The sequence below is a fragment of the Cyrtonyx montezumae genome, unplaced genomic scaffold (genome assembly GCF_038088225.1).
Source record: "Cyrtonyx montezumae isolate F1298 unplaced genomic scaffold, pur_monq_1.0 scaffold_16, whole genome shotgun sequence".
Classification (NCBI taxonomy): Eukaryota; Metazoa; Chordata; class Aves; order Galliformes; family Odontophoridae; genus Cyrtonyx; species Cyrtonyx montezumae.
In genome coordinates, this window is record NW_027071892.1 from 3549887 (window position 1) to 3568643 (window position 18757).

The window sequence follows — 18757 nt, forward strand, 5'->3', positions numbered from 1 at the left end:
TCTCTCTCCTGTTTATAATCTTCCTTTACATACTGGAAGGCCACAATGAGTCTCCCCAGAGCCCTCTCATCTCAAGGCTGAACAAAACCAGCTCCATCAGCCTATCTCTCTATGAGAGGTGCTTCAGCTCTCTGAGCATCCTCTTGGCCCTCCTCAGGACCTACTCCAGCAGCTCCACATCCCTGTAGGGCTGGAGGCCTCAGAAGGTACTGTAGATGGGGCCTCAAAGGGCAGAGCTGAAAGGGACAATCACCTCCTTCGCCCTGCAGCCATCCCTCTTCTGATGCACACAGCATACAGTCGATCTTCCAGCCTGCAAGTGCACACTGTTGGCTCTCACCAAGCTTTTTGGCCACCAGAACCCCCAAGTCCTTCTCCACAGGGCTGCTCTCAATGAGTTCTTCCAGTCTGTACTCGTATCTGGGATTGTCCTGACCTAGGACAGTAACTACAACAAAATACTTGAAAGAACACTCTATATGGGGAATCAGGAAGGAAATCTGAGTCCACTCACTGAGCTCTAAGCTTGTATTTCACATTATACAATTTTGTCCTAAATTTGAACTTGGCCATTATTATAGACGAAGATTACACTATTTAATATTGATTACATTTATCTTCATGCCTTATACTGTATTGCAAAATAAAACATTTAAAAATGAATTACGTAAGTACAGAATCGTAAAAACATTTGCCGATACTTCATTTTAGAAATATTTTTATTTTCCTTCAGCAAGTAAAGAAAGTATCAGAATTATGAATTATTATTTAGAAAATTTAATTTAAATTCAGCTAAAATTATTAAAAATGTCTACTGCTTTATTTGCACTCCTTCTATTTCCAAAGGAGTTATATCACAGTACTAACGAAGCTTAAGTTGCCTAAAATAATCATGTATTGAAGTCAAAATAGTTCCAGTCCAAATTTATACAACTATTTCACTGGCATAATATTATGAATAGGACACTTACAATGAGTGTTGTACTACATAGGATGTGAATATATGTGATTTTGTGATACAATCTGGAAATTAAAGGCAGTTTGTAGATTATTCCTATTATTTCTACACACAGAATCCATATTCTCCCTGAGTAATTTGAGGATTAGCATGACTTTACAACAGTCTATATTCAGTCTACTGAGTATTTTTCATCAGTCAGCATGTCATACCTGTAGTAACTTATTGCCATACACAGGCTCTTGCAATAATGCTCTATGAAGAAACAGAAATGCAATGATTTGAATGAGTAAAGGAAGGATGGACGTAGGGATGGAAAGAAAGATGCAAGCATGGAATTTGGACAAATTCCCCAAACCTACTTATTAAAAAAATGTCCTATGTTTCATACATCTCCATGGCTCAAGCAAATAGAAAGAGCAGTGGGATCAGTGCATGTTCGGTAGCCAATTGTTACAGTGAAATCTCCATCAGTTTTAGCTGCTTTTGCAGAAATTTTTGATAAGATAAAATGGAAATGAATGGAAAATCAAATACATCCACATTTTTAAATAAAATGCGTATCTGTACTTAGTGTGATTTCCACAAAAACAATTTACACAAATGCACACTGATAGGTTACAATATCATATATATCTATTTACTCCCAAAATAATGACATTTTTATCTTGATCTCAGATCCAATGACAGTGTTAATTGTAAAAACATCCAAATATATGACTCAAAGTGATGCCTACTTCCCATTATTTTTTCTATTATTAACTCAGTTATTAGATTAATGTTAAGAATATTTTTCCCTTAGCATTTAGTTCCAATACCTCCCTTCACTTCATGTTCTTTAGGTATTTTGCAAACACATTTTTATTTTTAGGCTTGTATGATTAATCCCAGAGGTATCTGTTACCTTAGATAAATTATTGGTAATATATACAAATGGATAGCACATGAATTAATTCTAATCCAGTACAGTCATCAGGAATGAGCTAGCATTCTTTTTTTTAATGGTGTTTAAATCACAAATAAAGATGAGGAAGATGAAAAGACATTTCATCGTTAGATCTCAGAATTATTGGAAAGGTAGTCATGGAGTATTCCAGTGGACAGAGCACTGGGAGAAGCTATACACTACAGCTCGGGACTTCTTTGCCTATTAAAAATATATTTCACCCTTCATTTTATTTCAGTGCCATATCTCTCAATTTTAAAAACACAAAAAACTTCAGTACTTAGAAGATAGACTTTGATGTTGACTGCATAGCCCTGCTTTTCACATTAGAACAGCTCCTCTCAGGATATCTGACTGCATCAGTGGACACTCATCCAGCAGTAAGGAAATATTGCTTAGATAATTGATGCAGTTTAATGAAAGTGCCTGCTTTTTGCTTGTAAAGTAGATAGATGCTCCATCCTCAATACCATCCTCTACATTTGAGCTAAAGGAGATGACAATAGCAGTTATCTTTCCATTCCCTTGCTCACAAAGTATGCTTTATTCTCTACCAATAACTCAGAAAAAGATTCTTTATCTACCTATGTACGTATGAATTATATTGGACCCTTACCAGCTTCAGTATCACAGGTCCAGAATCCCTAGAACAAGTCAAAAAACCTTACAGCAATGAGACTGATTAATAAACACAGTTGAACCACATTACAGCTTCTAAAGCTGGCGATGAGAATTTGAAGTTTGTGCTATTTCTTAGCCTTTCCACATTTAGTTGTTCCATATAAATTATATGTATTATATATTTTCCATATTATAGTTGTTTATCAAAGACTGGCATGTTCTGAAAGCTTTCTGCATAACAATAGGAAAAAAAAACTGGAACAAAGCAAAGCAATAGTGGAGCTCTATCATTTTAACTGCATATTTCTTCATCTCTTACTACTTTTTTCTTACTATTTTTGTTTCATTTTGTGGAGTGTATTTTCTTATTTTTGAAGGTGTCAATCTTCATATAGGAACTTCTATATTTGCTGGCAGGCAACCTTAATTCTTTTTTAATGACTTTTTCTCTTACTGAATCAATACTTAATTTCAAAAGGTCTTCCTTTCTTCCTAATCATCTCCTTTATTTTTCCTACTTTAAGGCACACTTAAAAAGGAATTCAATAGCTCAGCTATTTTAGAGACATTATTACATTTCATACAATACCGTATGAAATATAGAATGTATTGTATTACATATAGTCATGGGTCTGGATTTTTCATTTTTAGACTGCATTTTCCACCTATTTTTATATTGCTATTCTCTTCTATGCCTCTGGTTAGTATTAAGCAACTGTGATTATTTGCTGCTCCTGTTTCACTCTTTAGTTTTGACACAGTCAGTATAATTCCCAACTTCCATTGCAAAGGCTGCCTTCATAGCTAGTTAAGAAAAAACAGCAGTCCATACCACTGCTGCTAATCAATGTAATCATATCAGAATGAAATTTACTTTGATACATTTGTTGATGAGTATTGTTGGTATAGCTTTTAATAGTGCTCCTTTAGTTTGTTTTCTGTAGCATTTTAATGGCTCCTTTCTCTCCAATTTAGTATTACAACTTATATACCTAAAATTTTATTTATTTTTCTTTTTTCCCACAAAGCGCTTGCTCTTTCCCAACGCTTCATCTCAGTAATTAAAATGAAAAGCCGAGTAGAACTATATCACAGTCAATTGTGATTTAATAAATAACTTGGTCTGCTGCAAACTGATATACTGAGAACTAATATACTCCATAATAAATTTTCTTTCAACTTATACCAGTTCTGTCTTCCTTTCACCACTGAAATGTTTTGGATGGAAGAAAGAAAAACGTGAAGAGAAATGAATTATAAACTAAGAAGCTTTGAGCATTATAAAAATAATAGATTTCCTCAAGAATGTTTTAATTATATGAACTTCTGTAACCATTTCACTGAAGTGAAAGAACTAAGAAATGCACTGAGAAGTACAAAGCTGCAACTGAGCCAAAACCCACGCACAAGCATAGCTATCACATTTTTAATGCACTTGAGCAGTCCAAACAACAAAACTGGAGCTAGTCTAGAAATTAGTAACTTTTTCAATATCTTACTCATTGAAATTTCTTTCTGTTTGGAACAAAAATGTTCACGACTTTGAGAGGATGAAGGACCCCTTAAAATGAAACCATTTTGTCAAGCACCAAAAGAGAGACTTTGCTTTTCAGCAACAGTGGTTTCCCAAACCATGCACTGGTACATAAGCATTTAATTACAAACTATACTATTACATTAAGCAATGTTAAGGTTGATTTCTTGATGCCTTTTAAATTTTCAGTTTGGGAAACTGAGCAAAATGGATGTCAATGTTTGAAGAAATAAGAAAACAGGAAATGGCAGTTGGAGAAATTTAACAGTGTGTATTCTATATAGCTCAAAAATTCAATAGCAATGTGTTTATGTGAGACTTAAGCAGCATACTGTACTTGAGTAAACTTTTTGTAAGCTTTTGGCAAATAAGTGATTTTCATGTGTCACTAACAATATGTTATGGATAGCACTGTTAAGCACACAGAGAAATTTAATTTATTCAAAATATAATTTTCAACTACACAAATGAATCTTCAGATGGATATCAGCATTTTATCGCATCAAAAAACCACAACCTATTTCTTCCATAAGTTAATTGTTTTCCTGTCATACAAAACTTATTAAAAAACATTCTGTCCCTTTGGAAATAGCTCCCAAAGATTGCTGGTAATACACACAAGGAATGTTTCCTAGCACTATCTACTGAATTTTTAATGTTCATTTCACCTCATCCATCTCTTTGTAACACAACAGAGACAGTAAAACATAAGCAGAATTAGGATATAGCAAGTTGTCTATTGACATAAAGATACCTGGACCAGTCTGCTATTTCAAAACAATAACAGATGTGAAATATTACTTTATTGTTGGTATATATATATATATTGTTGGTATATATATCCATACATTTTTTAAGAACTGTAAACACAACGTGTGAGAGTTATTTAGGAGCCTGAAATTAGACTTCAACCTCTTGTATATTCAGATGTAAGTAGCCTCTGAATACACTGAAGGCTAAGGAGAAGTTAGTAAAAACTGTCCAGGTCTATCAGTACTTACTAACAAAAATAAGCACTTCTTACAACTCCTTACAGTCTTGGCCTATTTAATTTAAATTGAAATACATAGATTTTAAAAAGCAGTCTACAGAAGTCTATTCAAATGATGGACAATGCAGAAACACATCTTAATCTTACAGTGTAATTAAGCTCTAAGACCACACATCCCAAATATTGTTGGGATTCGAGAAAGTTTACTTGAGTGTATACCTCTCCATACTGCATTTTCATACCTCAAATATCACTAATATTCAACTAGTCTTATTGGTTTTCTTTAAAAAATAAAAATAAAGCTTTTGGGAGTTTGTAGAAGAATGTTTCTGCTTTCTTTTTAACTTAACACTTCAGTTTTGAAGGGAGACACTCCTCCACACACAATCATACATGCACACACACATTTTTCACATCTTTTTGCATTTATTCAACATTTGATTGAAGAGTTAATTCAGCTCCACTGAACAATGATAGATGTAATGAACAGAAAGGTCTTCCAATGTGAGAGATATTCTTCTCAATTCTTTCTGACAGGCAAGGGATGGTAAATAGACAAAACAGAGTCAAGCTAGGCAGCAAACTTGTAAAAAGAATGACTCTGGTAATGTACAAGGACAGCATGCACATCAATGAATACTTACATAAATGTCTGCACCATAAAATCCATCCTGGTATACAACACTGCAAGGATGCACACACAAAGAAAAACATCCATATTAGTGCATTTCCACATGCAAATGCCACCAACCCCTGCACAGCTGAGGTTAGTCTTGTCACAAGAACAAAGGGAGAGGGGGAAGGAAGGCACTCTTCACATTGGTTAAGGAGGTTGGTAGCAATTATCAGAAGTGGAACTGTACTGAATGTAACATTTTTATAAAAGTATGCCAAATGCTTAGTCAAAAAGAGGTGAAACATGAAGCATGGCGGAATTGAAAAACACTTCTGGTAGGTTGTTTTTTCTTTTACAAAGAAAAATAAAAGACAATTTGGCAGCATTTTTCTCTAGAGAAATTTTCAGTGGTCCAATCCTGTGACCTGTTTCAATTCATTTAGAAAATGTTATTTTCTTAAATTACTTTCTTCTCCTGTAATTACCAGCCCTCTAAATCAAAATAGTATTTGTCACTACTTAAAAGGAAAACTACCCTAAAAGTAGATTATATGGTGAGGAAAATGTGTGAAATAATTAATTTGATGGAATTCTACACTCACTGCCTGAAATCTCAATAAATAATGCACACATACACGAGAGTATTCATAGGTACTGTGTTGACACACATTTATAGCAATGACACCAGGTCTGTTTGGAATGGACTAGTGTTATTCTTATGAGAAAAGTATTAGCCTTTCTCACTGCCATTTTTACTACTTTGGCAAACATGCCCACAGTTATGAGGTACCGTGATGCTGTAGTTGAATACATTACTATTTCTTGTCTGAAAAAATGTAGAATTGTGTTGCAATTAAAGACTGCTTCATATCAGCTTAGACAAATTCTCATTGTAATTAGTTCAAATTTTAGATTCTAAACTCTCCAGGATAAATGACAGAATATGATAAAGATGGTTTAAATCACTGCACTAAATGAAATTGGAAATATGCAACTGATCTACCAACTACACACACAGTGTAAAAGTCCAGCAATTTTATTTTTATTTTGCATTTCTACAACTTAAAAGATACTTCCAATACAGAAATCAGTCCAAGCTGCCTCAGTAACTTAAGTGTGAGAGCACTCAATAGGTTATTTGGAACAGAATTCTCTGTCTGAAATATTAATATCTGGGAATAATAGTTATCAAGTTGCTAGCAGAAGCTGTTCTGCAATTCCTACAAGAAATTTCATGACAGAAATATAATTGATCTATTGAGGTCAATGGCCAAAAAACCACCTGCATGAACTGGTGTCTAAGCAGACTCGGGTGAGAAAATGGGAAAAATGCATACGTGCACATAAGCTAAATTATACTGTATCAGTGATAAAAGTTTATTGTGGAATAATAATGTATAAAAACCTGGCATTACTTATATGACGAGGGGCTGGCATTCACTTTGGTTAAGGCCAGATAATTACTTATGTATTTTTTAATTTATTAGGTCTGCAGTGTAGAACATGTCTGGCATACATCATTTGTTATCAGAAAAAGCATTATTTATCTTGTAGTGTACCTACATTTTGCTTTTTATATTCTAAGTATTTTAAAATATTACATGTTTGCATAATACCTATTTGCACGTAAGAAGTAAAACATTCCACATGACTGCAAGGCAGAATTACACAATTACACACATACAAATCATATGCAAATGATGCAAAGGTTACCATAGGCAGAGGCCATTACCAGGAATTTCATATAGTAAGTCTGTTTTTCAAATGCTACTCATTTGAAAAAAAAAGCATAATCCTTCTATGGATGAGGACTCCATTTTCTAAATAATCTCTGGACAGGATTACACATTCCTTTACATGAGAGGCCAACCTCACCCTTCACATCAAAAAGATGCTACAGAGATCAGTGTGTGAAATTATTAAGGGCTTAATATAACAAGTCTAAGATTATATATTACTGTGCTCGACAGACAACTCAAAACAAGATGTTATTTACAACAACAAAACACAAGAGTTAAGATGAGTTGAAATTAAGATAAAGCTCTGTTTTTTTTTTCAATAATTGGATTTAAAAATAATGATCAAACCACAGAGGTTATGCAGCTCAGAAAATCCCACAAGAAGTTACTGAAAAAACTACTCCAAAAATGTATCATCTAAAAAGAGCATCCAGGGTTACTCTCATACATTCCAGAGATAAATCATTCTTTCTTATTGAAGTTCTGAAGTTTCCCAAGATGACCACTGAAGCACTGATGATAAATCAGTTCACAACAGGGAGATAGAAGTCCTATTTTAGATCTTACAAGAAAAATAAAAAAATTGGAAGAAACTATTTTTTTTTTTCTTCTTACCAGTTCTGGAGATCAGCCTCTAGAATTATCAGCAGCAGTACAAAATAACTGCTTCAGAATTGAAAGTCAGAAATAATTATCTCAATTATCATTAAGTTCTATGAGTATAACTACAGAAATGCTGAACAAATGCAAGGTTCCCCTGCAAGTCTCCTGAGAGACCCTGGAGGAGCAGCCCATGTCAGAGCAGATCAGTGACTCCGAAGAGAAGCTGCAGCTCATGGAGAGCCCTCACGGAAGCAATAGGAAATTGGGAAGAAGTAGGAGCAATGGAGAGTAAATCTTATGAACTGGTTGTAATCACACATTGCCCAGACACCTTATCACTGCACTCGGGTAGGAGGTGAAGGAGCAGGGAATGAAGGAGTTTACTTGAGACTAAGAAAAGAGAGATAGAGGCAAGAAAGTATTCTCTTTGTCTTTGCTTCTCACCATCCGACTCCACTTTATTTAGTAGTCAATAAAATTAATTTCCCCAAGTCCAGTCCACTCTGACCATGAAGGTAATTAGCAAGTGATCTTCCTGTCCTTATCTTGATCCATCAGCTTCATCTTATTTTCTCCCTGCGTTACACTGAGGAGTGGGAGTGAGAGAGCAGCTGGGTCTGGCAGCCATCCAAGATCAACCCACCCAAGAATGTTAAGACATACTATTTTCTATTATTACTGAACATTATTATTCAGAAAATAACAAATTTGAGCAAATGTGTGACAAAAAGAGGACATATTTTCTTCCTCCTCTTGGTGATTTGTGAATTTATAGCGATCTTTTAGATCTCAAAAGATGAATACAGACTGAAATGCTTCAAATTCCCAAATGCAGCTGGATGTAATCTTGGGTAGGTTAGTTCATTTGTCTAGGTCTTCCTTTTACATATAATGCTCAATCATGTACAGACAGAAACCTATTTTGAATTCCAACTCTGTAACTGCTTAACAAATGTTATACTGGAGGAAGTACTCAGCACTAAATGAGACACGAGTACACGACTATTATTAAATATCACTAGTATTAAATATCACTAGTATTAACATGAAGAGACAGAAAGAGGGAAATGAGCATAACACTCGCAGGCAGGACATGCACTATGAAACGAAATCAGCTGATTTTATCTGATTTCCTCCTTATAGTTTTGTAGTATATTTTAATTATAAGACCTTTTTATTCTTTTGAAATTTTTCTCTTAATTTTCTTCACATTGATAAAGATTTTCAGCGCACCTCTGCAACTCACTGTCACTTGTTGACTCCAGTGTCTGAGTCTTATCATGGGAGTCAAATATGTTTTCTAACAGAAAAAAATAAGTGAGTGTAAACCATCAAGAGCCATGTTGTACTTTTTCACTTTTTTTTTTCCTTCAGGATATTATTTTCCAAAGGGTAATTAGCTTGACTCATCATTCCCTTTTCTTTCTCGGAACTTGAACATAGAGAAAAGTTTCAAGCCTGGGAAGAGAATGAATGTATCACAGAAGGACCCATCTCACCACCACAGCACAATTACAATTTATATTCAAAAAGTTGTCCAGGAAGCCACATAAATCTTGAGTTCCCTGTCAACTAACACAGGGTTTGGAAATAGCCTTGTTATTGAAATCTAAATTACTTCACCCAGGAATGTATGATATATTAATGCATTACCTGAAAGCATTAAAATAACAAATTTGGAGACTTATTCAGCTGTATTTTATAGGGCTAAGGAAAACTCAGAGAAAATTGAAATTTTGATTTAATAAGAAAACACACATCTAAATAACATACACAGCAATCGTTTCATGGAATTATTATTATTATTATTATTATTACAGATAGGAAACTGTTTTCTAACCAGTAATTAAATAACTTCTATGCATGGGTTTAGCTGCTTTGGATGCCTACCTATGTGACCTCATGTAGAGAACATGCTTTAGCAGAGAGGCTGAACTCGATGACCTCCAGAGGTCCCTTTCTAACCCCTATAATCCTGTGATTCTGTTTTATTCATTCCCTGTATCTTATAATATTTCTTGTTGTTAACTGGTTCAGACAAACGGGCCAGTAGTTTAGATTTAGTCTTTATAATATGCATCTGTCTTCACTACCATTTTTCTATCCTTAACTTGGGTTACATAACCTTTTAATGGCATAAGACAGTTGTTAAGCGTGCAAACCTTACTTCAGTAGCTTCACAGCAGTTGAGTATATATGGCCCTCAGCCATACAAACAATCTGCAGAATAACCTAAAGGAGATTAAGTGCATGGAGTAATTGATTCAGTGCAATAAACAGGCATTACAATTGTGATCTGAGCCATTGCAATGGGAACTGTGGTTATAGTGCATTATTTATCCTCCATCACAATTACAAGAAAGCACCTGAACTAAAATTCTCTACTTTCGGATTGATAGTAGTCACCTTCACTGTCCAAAACATATTTTCCAGTTTTTGATCTCTGCTGAAATTTCTCCATGTATCCTTCACACAAAACCTTTATGAAACAAATAACAGAAGAGATGCAACTATAACCTTATTTAAAGTAAACCAAAGAATGAAGATTTTCAGCACTCTAATTATACAATAACCATACAGTAAAAAAATATAATTTTTGTTCTACATTTTGATTTCTGCTTCCTCAGTGTTTGTCTCACAGTCATTTCTACTGCCATTTCACTTTATATCTTGTACTATTTCTATCCCTACTCCTCCGTACATTCTCTTATCTGATTTTATTCTTTACTTTCTTCTGTTTACACATGAAAATATATTTTATATCACCTCTTTCCTTAATAATTTCTCTCGCTCTTACAATCCACTAGAATATTTTTTCTAACACAAACTTTTGCCTTTTTCCCCCTTCTTCCTTTGCTATTCTGCCTTCATTTTACTCACCAGACTGCAGGCTCACTGCATGCACTGGCTGGGTTCTGACTAGACTTCCATGTTTCCAGCCATTAAATACAATACAATTACATACTCATTCTCCACAGTTCTCATTCCCTGAGTTCATGAGTTCATTAATAGAACTCACAACAAAAACAAGAAATAGGACATTCAGGAGGTAATTTTGAAACACAGATCTGTTTGCTGCCTTTTTTTTTTCCCCTCAAAAACAGTCAAGTTCATATATTTATATATTTACACTGGTTATTTTTTTGTCTTTTTTTTCCCCCTGGCTGATTGTACAAAAAACTGAGAGCTCCTTCTTGCATTTCTTCAGTAACTAAAAAAAAATCAGATAACAAGAAATTGTTATGTGCCTCTAACCCAGAAACATGAAAGAGAGAAAAGCATACTGTTATTCTCTCTTCACCCACAAAAAGAAACAGAAGCGAAGATATCAGCTACTTCTCCATTAGGTTCATCAGAATTAAGAGTGCATTGGAAGGCTGCACAGTCATCACATACTAAACTTCTGCAGACCCTGAGGCAAATGATGCTGGAAGTGAAGAGCTTCTCATTACTTTTAACTACAACACTACAAGACATACAGGGATGGACACCAGCTTTTCTTGTCAATAGTTTAAAGATGGAATACCACGCTCATCATGTTTTAGTACTTGGCAAACGATTTTTAAGAATGCTGACCTATTAGTTTCAGCAGAGTTCCAAAGCAATTACAGGTTACAAAATCACATCTCTTACTTTTAGTAGTGTGCTAAAGAAAACAAAATCTACTTCCTTCTCCTTTCTTTTGGAAATGTAAATACTGCCACTTGCATCCCAAATCTGTCATACGAGTACTTTTATTAGCAGCTTCTGATTGATTACATTTCTTAGACTACTATTAGACACTGTGTAAATAAAATAAATAATCCTAGAAAAACAAAGATCAAGTCAAGACTTTTTCAACTTATGTATTTTTTTTTTAAATTCATCTTTTAAAAATAATTTCATTAACAAAGTACAGAATGAAGAGGCTGTGTACCAGTCATCCTGCCACTAGGTTGACTGTGTTTCAAGCTTGTCTGAGTGATTCTGATACGAGCTGTACCCATGTCCTGCTCTGCTCACTGGGTACAGTCTGGGCCCTGCAATATAAGGACATAAAACTATTAGAGAGATCCTTGTGGGTTCCACCCAACTCAGGATATTCTACAATTCTATGATGAAACACTGAAAGAAAGGGCAAAGAAAGTGAGCTCCAAACCTCCTACTTGAAAGCTGACCCAGAAAGACCATATAAAAGGATTTTAATGGTTAGTAACTGCTCTTCTCCTCAAACAAGTTACCAGTTTTGCTGTAATCTACCCATACAGGCCACTAGATAAGCAGAAAATAGCTCAGAGTTACAACCTCTCAAATTGGCAGGCTCACCCTCCATGCACCTCTTAAACCACATACATGTCTGCTTCTTTCTCTTTGTCCTGCAACATAGTCTAAAAATTAAGATTTCCACCCAATCTAGACTTTCAAAAATGTAAATGTTCTTTTTTCTCACACAAAATAAGATTCATATTATCTATTTGAGTAGGACGTACACATCAATGACACATAAAAAGTTAAAAGCAAGTAAAACATTGTTATATTTTAAGGTATTAGAAATGATGCCGCAGTTGCTAAAAATATTTAACGTGAGTTAAACGAGACTACCTCAAGGAATTGCTGAAATGTCTTACTCTCAAGTAAAGAATTCATTAATTATGTGCTACAAATTTATTTCATTTTCAAGTAGCCGTGCCCAACCCATGGCCTACAGGCTCCATGTGGCCCAGCACAGTTCCTGCCGTGGCCTGCCCCTACCTCGTGCCATCATGGGGGCACCTCTTCCCTGCTGAGTGGCCTGGCCCAGGCCTGGACACATAACAATCACTCAGTAACAGCTAAAACATCAGCCCAAGATTATTCCTCCTCGCTCAATGCATCCCAGGCGAGCCAAAAGGCTGGACAACCGTGTTTTATTAAAGCATGCATGATGTCCTCCTTCTATTTATATGAAAACAATGGCTCTAAATACACCTGTATTCACCAGTCTTCCTTAGATTTAGCAAAGTGTGCCATATTTGCTGCTTGCCAGTAATTGTGAGGCACAGGAGAAGAGAGCTTTCCATAAGAATACACAGTAATTTGTGCTGCCTAATGACAAGATCTTCCGTATTCCCTTACAGATCAGGACACACAGCCATTTCTTAATGCTGATATGGAGTCTAAGAAAAACTCACAGCCAATATCAAACAGGACATATGAACAAGAATAAATACAGCTTAAGGGAAACTGAAAAGAAATAACCACTAGTTATGAGATAACCACTGAGATAACCACTAGTAACAAGCTGGTAAGAGTAGTAAGAAAATATGTTCCTAACTTTGCAGTTGATTTCCTATTTAAAAGTTATCCTGTTACAGTTCTAAAACTTTTGAATACAAACAAATCAGTGTGCAAAAGATCATTTAAAATCAATTATTGTATTTCATTTCATGTAAGCTGTCAATAATTAAAGATAAAAGAAAATGAAAAATATCCTTTCAATTTAGCTTAACATTTTATATTTATGTATTTATATATTTATATTTACACGTGGCTACTTTTTAAAAAGGAAAGTGCATTTTCTAACTATATGTTCCTGAAGTTTCCTTACTGTAAGTTTTCCTTACTGTAAATTTAAATATAATGACAATTCACATATCAATATTCAAACATAAATGGATGGGGCAACAATTTTTTTTCATCGTTGAAAAATATTTTTGCATAGAACTGTTTGCTTGGCTGTAAGCAGTACTACTTCCTTGTGTGAAAAATGAAAGCTTGCTACTAAATTAATTGCAAAACAACAGACAAGGAGTTTTCCATTTTTTCTTATCAACAAATGACATTCGACACTGTTTGCCTCCTGTAACTTAGTTCATTCTCTATGATCTCTTTATTTTCTCTGTAATTTTCTCTGACTCTTACTTCCATTGTAACTGAAAGCAACATACTTATAGTTTATTTTCATTGATCAAGGATTCTTTCTGCCTTTTGGCATCTTTGATAAGTCAGAATACATAATGAGTGAGCACAAAGAAAGAACTGAAAAGAAATTCCAAATGGGACTGCTATGTCAAGGAAGTTACTAGCAGATAATATACTAGGCCAAAGAAACTATTTCAGAATAAACCATTATCAATCCAACCACTGCAACAGAACTAGTAGAGTCTGCGCTGATCCACAAATCACAAAAGTTGTAAATTTACGTATCAGAAATCAATGTGCTATTTTAATCCAAAAGCAGAAGGAAAAATAAACCTGACTAATCTCTGAACTCAAAACCAATGAAGGCAAGATGGCTGTAGTCACTGTCTTCCCCATGTGGCTGGGCCAGTGTCAATGTGCCTGTAGGGGGTATGACAGAGTGGGGAGCCATGTGGAAGGGCCACGAGGCCACTGCAGTGTGACTGCCGGGCCCTTGGTGGGCTCTGCTGTGAGACAGGCCGACAGCAGTGGGCCAGAGGAGACAACTAAGGGCCTGGAGCATGGAAAACTTTTTTTGTGATTCTATTTAGATTATTAATTGAAAAATTTTGCAGTCAGACTGTTTCTAATAGATATGGGATGTATTGGACACTGTATTGGATGGCAGAGTAGAACCTTAGATGTCTGATGACTTAGCTCAGAAAGCTGGAGGCCATTGCGACAACAAAATGATCTAAATTCTTCCCTGCTTCAAGGCATGGCTACTTCTTAAGTCAACTTTAAAGACAGATCACGAGGGCAGATGAGATCTCTCCAACCTATCTGTCGAACTATCCTTCTGTTTCATGCTGTGGTACCAATTAACTTTCAAGAGCATTTCACAATGTTTACATCAATCCTAATATCTAAAATGCTGGAATTCAGCGGTACTTTTGCATGAAGATATGTATGTATTACACTTGGAAATTTAATTCTTCTTGCACAGTCACTGTAGTAACAATAAACATATAGACGTAACAAACACAACACACACAGACCACCCTTATGTGGCCTCTTAAATTAAAGGCCTAGAATTTAAATAGGTAAACCGGCAGAGCCTTAAAAGCACAAAGGAAAATTATAAGATATGTATCTGTGGTTGTAGTACACAGTACATATAAGTATGTTTATTTCAGACCTCATGAATTTATTCCCCACCTTTATTTCAGTACTCATTTTGTAACTTAGACATTCAGATATAAAATTGGTCCTGTAAGGCATTCTATACTTGTTCCCTTCTTTGCCACATTCAAATACCTGGACTACCTCTTAAAGAGACATTCTGGGCAACAGTAGGGTGCTTGGGTGGGATGTCATACTTGTCCAAAGGTAATTCAGACAATCTTTTTCAAAAAACACAGTGTCTTCCCCCCATTGAAGTTGCAATAGAATTATTTATTTTATTACACCATCTATAAAGAAAGAAAGATGCAGTTCACTTAAATAAAAATAACCTGAAGTTGTGTCATCATTTTCATATTAATTTTTCAGTTTATTTCTCTAAGAGATACTGCCCAATGTGAAATAATGGTAAAGAGCACATCCCAAATATCCTGGAAAAATTTATCTTGGTGACTGACTGCCTAGATTCACAACCCTGTCTAGAAAAAAAGGCATGCCTTTTGGTTTAATCAGATAAAAGCCTCATAATAAAAAACTGCTTCCAACCATAGATAGACCTAGTTAGCTTACTTGCAAAAGGCTGGTAGGAGATCTAAGCAAACGAATGCAGCTGGAAACACTCCAGTACTTCCTTAATATGGCAGGATTAGACATCACTGATATTACCAGGTTCCAATACTACAGTGGAATTGCAATATAGATCCTGTTCCTTGTTCTGTATTACTTTGGTCTATTTCTGCAATTCTAGACCATATGTCTCAGTCAACAGAATGCAGGCATCTTCTTGAACCTGGAGCACTGTGAGCCACGTAATTATTGTGTTTTGACAGTATGGGAAAGGTTAAGCCCAAATCAGCCTTGAATACATTCAACTAGGTTTTCACAGCAGACCTCTAGCTAAGTCTGGGGTGGGGGGGACTAGTGAAGGGCACTTGTTTTCTAGTGTAATTAAGTAGGAGGATAGGGTCTCGGCATCATATTGTGCTGCAAGCTTCCTTACAGGAAGATATCTGAAGCCTGAGCAGTCGAGCTGTGTGGCAGTATTTTGGTGAAGGCAGAGAGAAATCACCTTTACTCCATCACTTTCCAAAACTTCCTTTCCTTTTCCCAGAAATATCTGGTTGCTCTACAGAGAAATAGTAGCCTACTACAAAATGTTACCACAAAATACTATTTTGTCCAGGTATCTTCCATGTTTACTGATATACTGAACTTACTGATTTCATAATAGTTGAAAAATACTTGTCATTGCTAGGACATTTAAAGACCACAGACACCGTACAAAACCTTTGACAGCATTAACACAGCTACCACAATTTGTTTCTCCCTTCCTTCCCTCAGAAATACACCATGCTTTTACACTTCTGAATAACAGAGGATTATTGAGTTTCTAAAAATGATTGCTATGAATTTCTCCCCTTTGTTCCTTAATTGTTGCTTTTAGTAAAGGTAGGTCACTGACAGCGAAATGTGAAAGTGCTATTTGAGCAAATAGGTACCAGAAAGCACATGACCCTTAAAGAAGCAGTCCAAATTTCTATATTGGCAAAAATATCAACTAGAAAAACTAAAACTGTAATTAAGACAAAAGCCATAAAAAACAAAAAACAAAACAAAAAGACAACACTAAGCCTTTGGTTGCAGAGACAACTTTCAGTGGATGATTTGAAGAAAAAGAAGTTACTTGATCCAACCTCCTTAATAACCAGATGTTTGCAATCATCAAAACCACATCTTTAACTGAAACAATTTCACTGTTCAAAGCATTCAGTCTTTAAGAGCATTTACATAACAACATGTGACACCTCAAATGCTTAAGGCCACCAACCATGGCAGTACAAATTACAGTCATTTTTCAATACTCTGTGCGAGGTGCACCACTTCCAACTCTCGGATTGGTTGCATGCTGTGTTAGTTTCTGCAGTGAGACACGAGCAGCATGCACCGCAGTTACAAACAGTTTGCAGCCTTTGGAAATTCACGGTGTTAGGTAAAAGAGGCTGATCTCCTTACCCGCCGTAGGCTGGAATCGGAGGGGGGGGTGCTGCTGCACGAAACGTGTTGTACACTGTGCGACCTCGGCCTCTTAGGTGGGCACCTCTGTACGCAGCAGCTGCAGTTGCAGCAGGGTAGGGAAATCCTGGCACTGCACGGAAAGAAGAGGAGAAAAATAAAATACTCAGATCAATCTGGTGTTTTAAAACTAGGTAGAAGACTTGCAGTGTAGTAGTATATTTGTCCCAACAATAAGGCATAGTCGTTAACTGGATGAGGAGGTTGTCAAGTAAGTAAATTATTAGTCTTTCAATCAGAGGCCTCATCATCATACACAAAATCTTTGTATGTGAATAAGAGACAGCAAGCTGTTAATTTAGATGGCATTATCACAGGTAGCTCTGATTTCCCTGGAAGAAACTCACTAATAAAAACAATGCTGTTTGTTGTAGCCAACGCTGCTAAAAGGGGATGTTTGAAGCTAAAAACACTCAGCCCAGGCTACATTTACAGCACTAGAGAAATTTCTGAATCTATCTTGCAAATTCATCGTTTTGAGCAAGTGTGAAATGCTACCCCAGATGACCTCCAACAGTCCCTTCTGATCTGAATAATTCAATGATTTTACAGATGTAATGGAGATTCAACTTTTATTCAAAACTTTGATTACTATATCAAGGAAAAAAAAATAAAAAAAGAGAGCAAGAACCTGCTCAGAATTTAGGAGGCATATCTTGTTCATGATGGCACCTGGAATTTCTTCAAAGGCAAAACCCGAGTAGTTTCTAAACACATGAACTTAGAAAATAGTCAGACCTAATATAAACAAATCAGATATATAAAGAAGATGTAGACAAGTTTATATTTTCATTGCAAGTAGCTGTAAATATTAGTTACCATTCCACATAAAATTAAATATTTTTATCAGAAATAGAACAGTAATACAGTACTAAGTTTTGTTTTCTGAGAAATATCTTTAAAACTTCTCTCTTCATAAATATTTGTACTAAACAAAGAAAAAAGTGAAACTTTATTAGTCCTTCTGCCATTATTTTTAAACTAATGCTTCATTGTTCTTTTCTTCTTTAGGCATATAATGCTGGCCACTGTGAAAACAAGTATTTTTGGAACCAATTCATCAGTGAGACATGTAAAACAGAATCCAGCTCTGATGGCACTCAGGTTACTATAGTTGTGTTTCTGTGTATTGAATTATTTACAGCATGTAAATAAAGAGATATATTAATATTTCTTTGTAGCACCCTGATAAAAGCAAATGAAGGAAATGATGAGTAAACAGTTGCCTTTCATCTGTTAAATTTTAAAAATAGACATGAATTTGAAATAAAGGAGATGAAAACTTCTTAACTTTAAATGTTATTAGATGAAATGTTGAGGAAAATCCTGTAATAATGGTTATTTCAACACTGCCATAATGCTATCCCCCTTATATAGGGTGCCTGGTCCCTCTCCTTGGAGAGTCTGGCCTTGAAATCATATCTAAAGTTGTAGATATTTTAAATGAAAAGCATGAAGCTTAGTATTCTGTAGCTAATATTAATAAATGTAGTTTTGGGGACACTTCTGAACTATCAATAATAAGAGAAATTTATCTGACTTAAATGCCACTAATAAGAAATTAATGAAGACAAGCTTTAAGCAGTTTGGATAACTTCTTAGCTTACATGTGCATCCTACACACTGAAATCACAC

The 18757-nt window shown here is 35.3% G+C and overlaps 1 protein-coding gene across 26 annotated transcripts in view; it reads right to left on the reverse strand.

The window, feature by feature from the left end:
• Positions 1-18757, reverse strand: part of RBFOX1 (RNA binding fox-1 homolog 1) — a 719068-nt gene that overhangs the window by 31587 nt on the left and 668724 nt on the right. For 23 of the 26 annotated variants that reach the window (XM_065732354.1, XM_065732377.1, XM_065732372.1 and 20 more), the window contains 2 exons: positions 17063-17195; positions 5695-5734 (listed from right to left, as the gene is read on the reverse strand). In XM_065732354.1, coding sequence (XP_065588426.1) covers positions 5695-5734; positions 17063-17195 — 173 coding nt within the window. The remainder of the gene's footprint in view (positions 1-5694; positions 5735-17062; positions 17196-18757) is intronic. The other 3 variants (XM_065732375.1, XM_065732373.1, XM_065732368.1) reach the window with 1 other exon arrangement.